General features: G+C 48.8%; 1 protein-coding gene across 1 annotated transcript in view; it reads left to right on the forward strand.

The window, feature by feature from the left end:
* GALNT17 (polypeptide N-acetylgalactosaminyltransferase 17) overlaps positions 1–13573 on the forward strand; it is a 176275-nt gene that overhangs the window by 158756 nt on the left and 3946 nt on the right. The window contains exons 7-9 of the mRNA XM_057377611.1: positions 4748–4933; positions 6928–7065; positions 8704–8799. Coding sequence (XP_057233594.1) covers positions 4748–4933; positions 6928–7065; positions 8704–8799 — 420 coding nt within the window. The remainder of the gene's footprint in view (positions 1–4747; positions 4934–6927; positions 7066–8703; positions 8800–13573) is intronic.

Below are 13573 nucleotides of genomic sequence, written 5' to 3' on the forward strand. Positions count from 1 at the left end.
TTCTGTGTGACTTTGCAGGAGCACAGGGATGCTCCGAAATCATCCCCGAGGCTGCAGCAGTGGGCACTTTCTCCAGCAGGAAAATTTGGGGATAAATCTGGGAGCAATCAGAGTGGGATCTTCTGATTTCCTGCTTTGTTTCCATCTCTTCTGGCTTTGTGTATTCACAGGAAATATCTGTGTTTGTAATTTTTTTGCTTGTGCCAAGCCCAGGGGACGCTGATGAATTAGGGATTAATAACAATTAGTGCTGAACTCTAAACAAGTRAACCAGGAATGAGTCACAATTTTGRTGTGACCTGAGGACACAGCTCTGCTCATTGTTCATTTCCTTCTGCCTTGCTCACTTTCTACATTCCGCTTTCCAAAAGGCATAATTTCTATTTGGTTTTGCAAATGTGTTTCAGAAAAAAAGCCCTGAAAGTTTTCCAAAACTGAAGTTCAGGACTGTGGAGTTGATGATGATGATGTTTGGTTGCAGTAAATCTGAGATTTTGCTCCATTGCATTTTTATTTTCAATTATTGTRGGTTTTGAAGTGAGTGCAGACCCAGAAATGCAGACAGCCTCAATTCTGATGAGCTCTGAACAAGGCTCCATCCATTCTGCTGAAATGCTCCATTTCCTTTTTGGCAGAATTGCACTGGAATCACCACATTCCAGATTTCTAAAGATAAAGTTTTCAGATGCTTTTGACTCATCCCTGTTTTTCAGACATTGGCAGGCTGAATTCCCAGCAAATCCCTATCAGGGAAAAATGTGAGACCATAGCAGGGCTGTCGTTTCCTTTGTTTTCAGAGGCAGTGGAGTCTCACAAATTAAATTATAGGATCCTGGAATATCCTGAGTGGGAAGGGACCCACAGGGATCATGGATCCAGCCCCTGTCCCTGCCCAGACCCCCCAACAATCCCCCCTGTGCATCCCTGGCAGCGCTGTCCAAACGCTCCTGGAGCTCTGGCCAGCCTCGGGGCCGGGACCATTCCCTGGGGAAAAAACCTTTCCCAAAATTCACCCTAAACCCCCTGGGACACAGCCCTAGCCCTGCCCTGAGCACATGTGGCTGTAAATCGATGCCTGAGARCTGCTGATCTCTGTGGTGTGTTTGAAAGGAACCCAGTGGAAGGAACAGAGAGGTGCTGGGGTGCCCTTGAAAGGCKTGGATTGGGAGGAAAAAGCTGAAATGAGACATTTTCCATTTTCTGATTTCATCCGTGGAGYGAGTCTTTTTAATCTCAATTTGATGAAAGGCAGCTCACAGTGTGAGTGCTTGGGAGGGCTCGGGAGAGGCGGCAGCAGAGCCTGCAGGGGCTCAGACGAGGATGAAATTCTCCTTCAGCTGAGGCAGCATTTGGAAGGGGCTGAGTGAYCACCAAGCTCCTGTTTGGAGGGATGTGATGCTGCATTTCTCATTTCATCATTTGCTGGGGAGTTCCAGGCCATTTCTGTTGGAATGGATTTCCATAGACACGGTGGAAAATGGGGCAGGATAAGTTAAATTGGTGACAGGGACATTGGGAGTGACCACCTTTCCCAGCCTCCCAGACCAGAATAACAGGGTACAGTCTGGCCTTGTTTGTGGGATGGGGGTGTCCTTCAGCCTCCTGCCCAATGCCTGTTCCCAGTCCCTTTTCCCAGTGCCTTTGTCACCGACATTGTGGGAAAAACAACAACTCTCCAACAACATTTTAATGTTAGAAAGTCAAGGCATTGCTTTATTTTCTGGCCAGGATGTTGTTCTGGCCAGGATGTGCCACAGAAATAATTTCACCCACACACAACCCAGTGTGCCTAGAAAATCATTCCATGACACATGGATTTTACAAGATTTTCCCCAAATTTATCCTTTATTGGTTCAATGTTCATTGGTCCAGTACTGTGCAGTTCTCAGGATTTGGGTTCCTGTTGGATCTGGATTTCTTCTGCTCTGATCCTGATCAGATCCTGCTCCTCATCTCTCTTTTCCCAGACCAGGATTGTCCGACCACGCCAGGGGGGAGGTTTGGAGCTGATGTTCTGTTCATGGTCACTGATGGTCACTGATGGTCACTGATGTCCCTTCTCTCCTGTCCCTCTCCCGCTCTGCTGAGCTCTGAAGCTCCTCAGGCCTCACCTGGTGGAACAATGCCCTGCAAAGAAACTTCAGTGTCTTCCCCCAGGGCAAAGGCAAACAAGATCTTTGATTAAAGTTATATATATATTTTTTAACTGATATATTTTCCAACAGTTACAGAGACTGGAGCTGGGTGCTGCTGGCTCAAGAGCTGCTCAATCCCTCAGTGCCTCCCTCTGCATCATTCATTCTGCCCCAGAGCCATCTCTCGTGGTTCCAGGGCTCCCTGGCACCTTCCCCCCTCCTCCTGCCGCTCCTCACATTCGGGATTCCTGTTTGGCTGAGAATCTGTCCATGGATCATTTCCTGCACAGGATTTTTGTGCATGGAAAATAGATCACAATCCTGGGGAGCTCCTGATACGCTTTATTTGTACAGCCCTGACAGAAACAGTGATGAGAAAATGAGATGCTTTTGGTGCATTATTGGCAATAAAATAATAAAAATAAAGAGCAGACTCGGAGCAGTTGAGGGTCAGATCCTGCAGGTGATTCCTGAGCCGGGAGGGCACAAAGCCCGGGGGATTTTTCCTCTCCTGCAAGGCTCTCAAGTGCTGTGGGTGCTGTTTAAGGCGCTTGTCTTTGATGGGTCTGGAATAATGCAATRCAAATTGCACTCTTACAGCATCACCAGGCCCCTGTCACGCTGCCAGGGCCGAGCAGATCCCATCAGAGCAGTGAGGAACTGCAGCTCTGAACTCATCAGGATGGAGCCAGGTTTGTTCCATGGCAGTTCCAGACCTCTCTGGTTCTCTGTGCCCCGCAGGGCTGTGCTCTCAGCCTCAGAGGGAGCTGAACAGGCAGATCAGGGCTCCAGCAAAACCTGCGAGTTCAGCTGGGAGAGCAACTCCCCAAGATGGGATTGAAACATACTCTGCTCCTCTTTAAAAAAAAATAAAAAAATTAAACTGTGATTTAGGGGAGTTGGAAGAGGCACGTGAAGGAGCAATAAYGAACAAATGTTTTCAAGCAGTAGAAATCTGTCCCTGCCATATGTTTCCCTGACTCATCCCTCCTGCAGGAGGGGATCTTGGAATTGTTGTAACMGTTCCAGTCACCGGGGTTTTGTGTTGAGGAGGAAACGYGGCACACTGCTGTGGGAAGCARTATAGCTTTTAAAATTTYAYTTTATTTCTCTAGTCTGATTTTGCTTTGGGGAAAGGAATTCTTTTTTTAAAAAAAGGCTTTTATTTGGTGATGAAGTATCACTCTACAGAGAYGGGCTTCACATTTCAACGGACTGGGAGTGGTCCAAAAGATCCCTAAACGGCCAAAAATGGAACATCAGTGGCCATCTGCAAACATCTACCCAAGATGACTCTGGCAGAGTTGAAAACATCGACTCCAGAAAACAACTGATTAAAAAAAATCAAGGAATGAAGATCTAATTAACGTCAGAGGCAAAGGAATTCAGATCCAATAGGAAAGTGAATCCTGGGGGTTTCTCAACTCTGGACTGATGGACTTTGAAACAATACATCCCTATGGGTTCTGACTGTATAAAGTTTGGGGGAAAAAACAGTAAAAGCATGTGTGGTTGGAATAATTTCCTTGGCACATCCTGACCAGGAAATAAAGCAATGCCTGATTCTGATATCACTCCAAATACAGTGTTAGAGGAGTTTTGTTTTCCCMCAGTTTCGGTGGCACTGCCAGTTTGAGATGTGACACTGTGCTTACCAAGACATTGTGGAATATCCCCAAACCCCTCCCTGCTCCTCTCTGCACACACCTGCTGCCTTTTCCAGCCTAGAAATGGAACTTGGGATGGTTTTAGTGTAGGAGGGGATGTAARAGCRAGTCTTTATTGGAGCTCCAGGGCAGTCGTGGAAGAGTATCCACAAAACCTCACCCCCACATGGATGAGTACAGTTTGATAGGTTTYAGCAAATTAGCATAATTGATCAAAAGCACCAATTTGCAGGACAAGTGGTGATGTAATTCCCCCCCAGATCAAGCCCCTTCTCTGAAGCCACTCACCCTCCATCCCAGCTGTACTTGGTTATGAAAACGGAAGGGTCTCCAAGGGTTTCCAAGAGTCTCCAAGGGTCTCACAGATCTTGTTCCCAGCCTTGGTTCCCAGGAAGAACCAGGGTAGGATGAAGGCTTTGCATCCCCCACAGGGCTTGGAGCTCTGGAATGGGTTTGGTGTCTGTGGAAGTTTGAAAGCAAATCGGGGGGGAGTTACCCCCACACAAATATGTTGGGAGAGATTCTAAATCATAACTACAATTTCATAGGAAAAATTAAAATAAAAGCAATAATACAGAAACAACAGTTTGAACTGCCAGAGTCAGAACACAGCCTGACACCCTGTTGGGCAGGGTGGTGGCTGCAGCCCYRTTGCAGTGATGGATGTGCTCTCGTCCAAGCGCTGATCCTGAGGACAGGTCGAGTCCGTCTCTGCAGCTCCAGGGGTGGTTCTGGAGCTCCTCTCCTCTGGGAATGCAGTGGCAGCAGTGTCCCAGTGTTGCAGAGCCTCAGTTTCTGTGCCAGTANGAACCTCAGTCTCCCAGCTGGAAAAAAAGGGGAGGGAAAAGCCCTGGGAAGGTCACAAATACAGAAAAACATACAAAAAATATATAAAAGAAAGAGTCAGAAATGATTCCCTGTCCCCTTGGTCTGTGTGTGCTGCAGGTGTGGCTGTGCGGGGGCAGCATGGAGGTGCTGCCCTGCTCCAGGGTGGCGCACATCGAGCGCAAGAAGAAACCCTACAACAACAACATCGGCTTCTACACCAAACGCAACGCGCTGCGCGTGGCCGAGGTSTGGATGGACGACTACAAGTGGCACGTCTACATCGCCTGGAACCTGCCCCTGGAGGTACGGCCCGGCCCRCGCTCCCTTCCTGCTGCAAACCTTTAAAACTCAACACATCTCCCTGTTTGCCTTTAGAGAGGGAATAAACACTTACGTGCAGTGGTCAGGTGGTGTAGCGTAATTAGTGTTACCCTAATTTAATGTTAAAATGATGGAGTTCTTTAATTTCCATCCCCCAGCACTGATTGTCCCAAACAAGCATGGTAGCAATAGAATGTGTTTAGTAATTAATTACTAATCATTTTTACCTATTTCATATTACCTATTACATATTACATATTATATATATTACATATTATAGATGATTATAGATTATAGATTATATTTCATTATATATTATCTACTATATATTATATATTATAAATCATATATTATATATTATTACATATTATAGATTATTTATTAAATATATGCTATATATTATATAACCTATATTATAGATAATATCTTAACTAATTATTATTTATTTATAATTATTATATATTGTATGTTGTATATTATGTATTATATGTTATACATATTATATATCATATTTATTCTATATATTTGAGATTTTTATGTAGGGCTTTCCAATAGGTCTGGTATCCCGAAAGTCCATTTATTTTTATGTAGGTCTTTCCAATAGTCTGGGCAATTTTCCAATCGAATCCAGATTTAATTTGAGGGAAGCCCAATTGGGTGGGGGTATTTTATGGCTATCACTGGATTATTTTGTGATGCCAAGGCAAAGCCCTGCCCTGACTATTGCAGGTGCTGCCTTGGGRCCCCTCTCACCCACTCAGATCTCGGCCTGTCCTGCCTGTCACCCACGGAATCACCTTTATTTTTACCTCTCACYCCMCAGTGGCACATTCCAGCGGTGTCTSTTCTCCAGCAGAGTCAATAATTCATGAGAGGATCATCACAAGAGCTGTAATGGAAAATGGCTCTCCCAGTTGTGATGAATGATCRCTGGGGAAGGCAGGAACAGGAGCTGAAAGGGAGCAGGAATGGGGCACTGCAGGGCACGGGGCTGCTCGGGGCTGCCTGTGCCTTCCCTGCTGCCTTATCTCCCCAAATCCACGGTGGAATAACGGGGGCAGCGCTGCAGCCCCTGCTCCCAGCTCCTGTGGGGTCATTCCTCAGGGACAGTCCTGCTTTTCCCTCTGCAGGAGCAGTGGCACTCTGCTGTTTCTCCAGCTCCATTCCATTCTGGAGCTGCCCAAATTGCCCAGAGTTTTTTTGGAGCTTCAGCCTCAACTTCTCTTCCCATGCAGTTTTTGTCCTTTACTCTCAGCTGCCTGTCTCTGCTGTATTTGAATCTTAAACCTTTCTCTCTGTTCTTCATTCCTTCCCCATTTATTTTACCCCTTCTACCCCTCCCATCCTGGGGGCTGTGTCTCAGTGGGGTCAGGGAAGGGTTTGGTGCTTAGTGCCTAGCCAGGGTTTGCATTTCCATGTTTTAAATGTTTCCACTTCCATCTTTTAAATCCTGATATCCACATACTGTTGGGCTCTCCTGGAATTCCTGCACTTCAGAACCTAAATAGGAATAGAAATCTCTTAAAAATACCATGTTTGAAAATCCCAGCTGGATCTGAGTCCAGGGGGATCAGAGAGAAGGTTCCCCACTGTTTCACTGCACTTCCAAATTTCCTCCAAACCTTTTCTCCTCCATTTGGCTCCTCTTGTCCAAATTATCCCCCAAATAATTATACGCTGGACCAAAATGTAAATGCAAAATATAAATGCCAGACCAAAGTCAGTTCAGCATCAGCCTGTGGCCATAGCAAAGGTGCTTTCAAACCCCAGGAGAGAAGTTTAGGTCCCCTTCTTTTTGTGGCTCTGGAACCCTCATCTTCCTTCTGATAATTCCAGCCCTGGACACCCATCCCAGAATTGCGGGACTTCCTCAGCTGCTGGCAGTTCCCAGGATCTCAAAGTTCAGTGAAATACATAAWTTTTTATCTTTTTTTGGAAGTGGGACCATTCAGCGCCATCCTGTTCTTGTTTTTCAGAACCCAGGGATTGACATTGGGGATGTTTCCGAGAGAAAAGCTTTGAGGAAGAGCCTGAAGTGTAAAAATTTCCAGTGGTACCTGGACCAYGTTTATCCGGAGATGAGGAGATACAACAACACTGTTGCTTATGGAGAGGTAATTTAGGATGAGCAGTCCCTCAGCTCAGCCTGGAAATATTCACAGTCCCTGATGAGGAACAGCCTCAGGGGAGAGGAATTTGAATCCAAACCGACTCTTTGTGTGTAATTATCTAAATTTCTGTAAATCTATGCCCGGTTTCTTTTGAAAACCAGTTTGGGGATTTATTGCTGATCTTGGAGGTGGTATAAAATAAAATATTTTAATTTATCATTTAGTGAATTGACAGAAATTATCTATATTTCCCATTGGATTTAGCAGCTGTATTTGTATTTTTAATGCACAGGCATCTCCTAATGCCCTGACTTAGACCCAGCCTAATTCCTGACAGGGCCCTGGAGGATTCAGTGTTTGTCACAGCAGCTTAAGGACAAGATCAAATGAAGGGATTTAATTCAATCTCTGCTGGCTCTGAAGCCATTCTGGGAACAGGAAGGGCCATTGATGGGAACTGATAACAAAAGCTGGGGCTGCAGGGGCACTGATGGGATGGTGGCACTGGGAGAGGAGAGCTCCTGGATCCTGGGCACCCCTGAGGGGCTCTTTGTCCTAGGAGGGATTTGTTCTCAGAGTTACTGAAAGCCTACAGGCTAAAACCTCCCAAAAATTCTATTTTCCTAGGATAATTAAATTCAGGATGATTTTGGTTGGAAAGACCTTAAAGCTCATCCCATTCCACCCCTGCCATGGCAGGGAAACCTCCCACTGTCCCAGGCTGCTCCCAGCCCCAATGTCCAGGATCCAGTGCCTTAACTGTGCCCTAACTCTGCCCCTTTTGGGCCATTTCTGTGCCATAATTCTGCTCCTCTTGTGCCCTAATTCCACCCTTTCTGTACCCCAGTTCTGCCCTTTCTGTGCCATAACGCTGCTCTTTTTCTGCCATAACTCTGCCCTTTTTATGCCCAAACTGTGCCCTTTTGTGCCATAACTCTGCTCCCTTTTGGAGCCGTAACTCTGCCCTTTTTATGCCCTAACTGTGCCCTTCCTGTGCTTTAGCTCTGCCCTTTCTTTTTGCTAACTATGCCATTTCTGTGCCCCAATTCTGCCCTTTCTGTACCCTTTCTATGCCCTAACTGTGCCCTTTCTGTGCCATAATTCGGCCTTTTCTGTGCCCTTTCTATGCCCCAACTGTGCCCTTTCTGTGCATAATTCTGCCCTTTCTGTGCCCTTTCTGTCTACTTCCTATGCCCCAACTGTGCCCTTTCTGTCTACTTTCTGTGCCCCAACTGTGCCCTTTCTATACCCCAACTCTGCCCTTTCTGTGCTCTTTCCGTGCCCTTTCTGTGCCATAATTCTGCCCTTTCTGTGCCCTTTCTGTGCCCCAACTGTGCCCTTTCTGTGTTATAATTCTGTCCTTTCTGTGCCCCAACTGTACCCTTTCTGTGCCATAATTCTGCTCTTTCTGTGCCCTAACTGTGCTCTTTTTGTGCCCTTTTTATGCCATAAGTCTGCCCATTCTGTGCCCTTTCTATGCCCCAACTGTGCCCTTTTTATGCCATAATTCTGCCCTTTCTGTGTCCTTTCTGTGCCCCAACTGTGCCCTTTCTGTGTTATAATTCTGCCCTTTCTGTGCCCCAACTGTGCCCTTTCTGTGCCATAATTCTGCCMTTTCTGTGCCCTTTTTGTGCCCTGCAGCTCCGGAACAACAAGGCCAAAGACGTGTGCCTGGACCAGGGCCCGCAGGAGAACCACACAGCAATACTGTACCCATGCCAYGGCTGGGGGCCACAGGTGAGGGTGGCACTGCCAGGGGACAGGCTGGGGGGTGAAACTGGCTGTGCCCTTCCCTCTGCAGGGTTAAAATCACCTGGGATAGCACAAGGGGTTTGCCCGGCTGCTCCTCGAGTGTTTTCTGCATTCCCATAATCCTGCCAAGAGCTGCAAGGAAAAACCTAAAAAAAAAATGGAAATCTTCATTATTTCAAAAAGTTGCAAAGTTGAAATTTTTCCCATTTGAAACAAAAAAATAAATTGAAATTTGTAATTTGGAAGAAAACCTTGCAGACAAAGGTAAATAACAATAATCATGGACACAACCTGAGCGTTTCCTTTCCAAGGGCAGGCTGGACAGGRCCTGGAGCACYCTSRGATGGTGGAAGGTTGGAATAAAATCATCTTTAAGGTGCCTTCCAATCCCTGCCCAYCYTGGGATTCTTTCTCTCCCACCCAGYAGAACAAACCCACCCCAGTGGGGTGAAGGAAACAATCAGTGCTGWGCTGAGAAGCCTTTTCTGCTTGGCTGGGATCTGTTTTCCTGCACTCCTTCCAAACCAAAAGGTTTGGAGCATCTGGGGCCCAGCAGGCTCAAGKAGGTTCATTTTCAACTACAAAAATGTGCAGTTCAAGGGCTGGAAAAGCATAAAAATGCTGTTCTCACTCAGCAGTCACCCTGGCTGAGTAACCCYGGGGTTCATCTGAGTCTGAGCAGTTTGAGGAGCCCCAGAGCTGGGAGCAGCTGTGGGGTGCAGACAATCCCACTCGGGGTTCTCCTTGCCTTGGCACTGCTCAGTCCCTGGGGCTGATGGAGTCACAGGCTGCTCCTGCTCAAACCAACCCCATTTTTCTCTCAAATGGCACAAACTGCCCTGTGCACTCCGTGGCTGGGAGCTCAAACCTCTAAGTGCATTATCGTGTGAGAAACCGCATTAGGCTGGCGCTGCTGCTGACCCTGGCCTGCAGGGCCCAGGCCTGGCAGCAGGTGATTTATCTCCCCCTCAGATGTTATTTGTTTTCCCTTCAGATGTTATTTATTTCCTCCTCTGATGTTATTTCTTTTCCCCTCAGATGTTATTGGGATTAAACTTCACGATGTTTCCTTTCCCTGCCTGAAGTTCTGAACCCAAATGTTRCTACTTCATCCCTCCTGCTCTTCCTTCTCTCTATTTTTCCTTCCCTCCTCAGATCAGAGCCAGTTTTTGGCACCCAGATAGTAAAATCCCTGGAAAATGCAGGTTTTGAGCAGCTGAGAGGTTTTGCTCAGTGAGAGCAGCAGCTCTGAATGGCACCACGGAGGAAATCGGGTTTTCCCTACAACTGCTGAATTAATGGGCTGCARTTGTAATTTATGAGTGGGAATGGAATTAGGAGTACTGGAAACTGTGCTTTGTGTAYATACAGATAATTTTTATTTATTAATATTTTATTTTTTTTTATTACGAGGAGTTCCTTTGGAGCTTCTCCCATCCCAAAGCTCACTCATGGTGCCTGCACTCAACGTGTTCCAAAATCCCCCCTTCTCTCCTCGATCCTGTGAACCATCCCAGATTTTTTGGCATCCCAGAAATTCCTTATTTCACAATGAAGAAATTCCCAGAAAATTCCTCATTTCACAATGAAGAAATTCCCAGAAAATTCTTCATTTCACAATGAAGGAATTCTGTCACTGCCATCCGTGGCAGGAAGGGGAGAGGGGAGGGTGTGGGCTCCCTGATGGCACTGTCACCTCATCAGGACAGCAGGGACAGTGGGCTCCTGGCTCCTGTTTCCTGCCACACCAGGGCTGCTGGGGTTTTCTGGGAATTTTTGTTCCTAAATCTATCCCCAGAGAGTCCCTCTGCCTGTGGATCGACCAGAGGGGGGAATGTTGGATCTGCCAGGAGGGATTTGTGCCATTCAGGGCAGGACAGTTTGTGTCCTGTCCCCATTTCTGCTCTCTCAGTGACTCCCCGTGGATTTGAGCTCAGCCTGGAGGCAGTTCAGGGTGTTGAGGCCGTGCTGGCTCTGAATGCAGCCGAGATCTTGGCTTTGCTTTGCTCCCTTATCCCTCAGGATGAGTCAAATTTTGGGGATTTTTCTCTCCTTTTCCATCAGCTTTCCGTTCTCGTGCTTTCATTCACTTCCAGGTCAGCTCATCATTCGATTCCATCATCACCTTTTTATCCTGTAATTAGGTTGAGGCTGCTGATGGGTTTTTTTTCCTGCCTGATGGCTTCATCTGGGAGGCAATCCCTGCTGGAAGCACCTTGCAGGAGTGATGGATGGCMCCAATCCCGCGGCCATCCCTCACCGCGGTGACACAGCCGGGCCATCCATTAGGGTGATAGAAAGCACCGTAACGCCATAAAACTTAAGATAATGTTCACCCAGCGGAGCATTTCATTTAATTACGGGATAAAATATGCTTTGCCCATTTAAGCAGCGGGAGTTGAGGACAAAGCCATCGATACCGAGCGGGTGGGGGACACAGCAGGGCTGAGGAAGCGGCACCCTTTAATCACATTAAACCGCGCTGAAAGGCAACTGGTGAGCGTTTCGCTGATGGCTGCTAATTGATGGGCTGCTCAGAGCACGAGGGAAGCCAAACAACCCGGAATTATTTTCCAATCGAGTCAATGAAGGTCGTCAAGRCTTTTATTTCCCAGGTGCTGAGATGCCAAATTAACATCCTGCCATCCCTGAGAGCAGAAATGAGAGCCCAGGGGATGGATGGGGGTGCTGGGGGGATCAGCCCCGGCCCTGGGGCTGCTGGGGGAGCTGGGAAAGGGGCTCAGCCTGAGGAAAAGGGGGATCAGGGGGACCTTGTGGCTCTGCACAACTCCCTGACAGGAGGGGCCGCCGGGGGGGTCGGGCTCTGCTCCAGGGAACAGGGACAGGAGGAGAGGGAACGGCCTCAGGCTGGGCCAGGGCAGGGGGGACATCAGCAGAAATTTTTCCATGGAAAGGGTGGCCAGGCCTTGGCAGGGGCTGCCCAGGGAGGGTTGGAGTCCCCACACCCAAGGAGCACCTGGAGGTGGCACTGAGTGCTCTGGGCTGGGGACACAGGGGGCATCGGGCACAGCTGGGACTGGCACAGCTGGAGGGCTTTTCCAGACTCAGGGATTGTGGGATTCCCCCAGGGACACCTGAAGGAGGGAACATGGCCAGGTGCAGCCCCCTGGGTGTGATTTACTGGATCTTCCCAGGGGCTCTGGGTGTGGCTTCAATCGATAAGCCCTCCTCGCAGTTCTAAGCTGTTTTCCTCTGCTCCTTTCTCTTGTTGCTTGTCCTGTCCCAGGTTGGGTTGGGCCCCCTGGCTCGATCTGGAGAGCAACAAAACAACAAAAAAAGGAATTAAAGATTGGAGCACCTATGTGGGAAAGGCTGAGAGAGCTGGGGGTGCTCACCTGGAGAGGAGAAGGCTCCAGGGAGTGCTCAGAGCCCCTKSCAGGWCCYAAAGGGGCTCCAGGAGAGCTGGAGAAGGACTGGGGACAAGGACTGGAAGGACAGGACACAGGGAATGGCTTCCCACTGCCAGAGGRCAGGGATGGATGGGATATTGGGCAGGAATTGTTCCCAGTGAGGGTGGGGAGGCCCTGGCACAGGGTGCCCAGAGCAGCTGTGGCTGCCCCTGGATCCCTGGCAGTGCCCAAGGCCAGGCTGGACATTGGGGCTGGGAGCAGCCTGGGACAGTGGGAGGTGTCCCTGCCATGGCAGGGGTGGCACTGGGTGGGCTTTAAAGGTCCCTCCCAACCCARACCATTCCATGGCTCTGTGATCCAGGTTTAGGATGCTGCTCCTGACCCCTCCTGTGGTGGACATATGGCCAATGTCCATCAGGGAGGTGTGAGGAGCTCAGGGGCTGCTCTCAGACACAACACCCTCACTGCACAGTTGRGAGCAGAGCCAGGCCCACCCTGAGGGCAATGGTGCCCAGCAGTCGGCCCCATCTCATTGTCATTTGATTTCCAGTGTTTAATTATTCTAGCCCAGATAACTCAAACTCCCAGTGGGATTTGCTGCCTCTTGCCTGGCAGCTGGGTCACAGATCTGCTCAATCCCCTGCTGGATAATGGCCTGATTCACAGTTTCAGTGAACAGTTGTGGAGACCTTCCCCTTCAATTAGAAAAGGCAGGGCACTGGCATTCCTTTCTCCCCATTCCAGGATTAAAATGTGTTTAGGGAAGTATTTTGGTGGCATTTCTTGGATGGTGCAAATGGAGGAGTCCTTGGTGTGCCCACGAGCACCATCCCTGCCCACCCTGAGTGCCCTGGGCAGCCCAGACCATCCCTGGGAGCTCTGGGCATCTGGGAATGGCCAGGGCTCACTGCAGTCCTGAGCCTTTCCCGAGGGATGAGCCCTGGTGGGGTGCAGGCTGATGTCCCAGCTCTGCCCCTCTGGYTGCCCTGGGGGCTGTGCCAGGCACTCAGRGGCACCAGCCACCCCASYCAGGGCAGGCTCACYCAGCACAYMGGGARCTGGGCCAGCAGGGACAGCCACACCGGCTGCAATCCCAGGAAAAGCATCCATTCCCCATCCCACAGCCTTGTAGGAGGCTGCTCCAAGAGGGGTTTAAGGCTTGGAGTTTTTCTTACCCCTTCCTGTGCCTCAGTTCCTCATCTCCAACTGAGGAAAAATCCAAACAAATAGGGATAATGAAAAGGCTGGAAAAGTTGGGGTTTATTCCTTCCCACTCTGCTTTCCCTGGGCACCATCCCTATGGGATTGTCCCAGAGGCTCTGCAGGACTGCCCTCCCCTCTGTCCTTTGTGACGCTGCTCAGAGGGCGCTGATGGTGATACCGAAATC

This window comes from Malurus melanocephalus, unplaced genomic scaffold (genome assembly GCF_030028575.1).
Source record: "Malurus melanocephalus ecotype Western Australia unplaced genomic scaffold, MMel_1.1 scaffold_319, whole genome shotgun sequence".
Classification (NCBI taxonomy): domain Eukaryota; kingdom Metazoa; phylum Chordata; class Aves; order Passeriformes; family Maluridae; genus Malurus; species Malurus melanocephalus.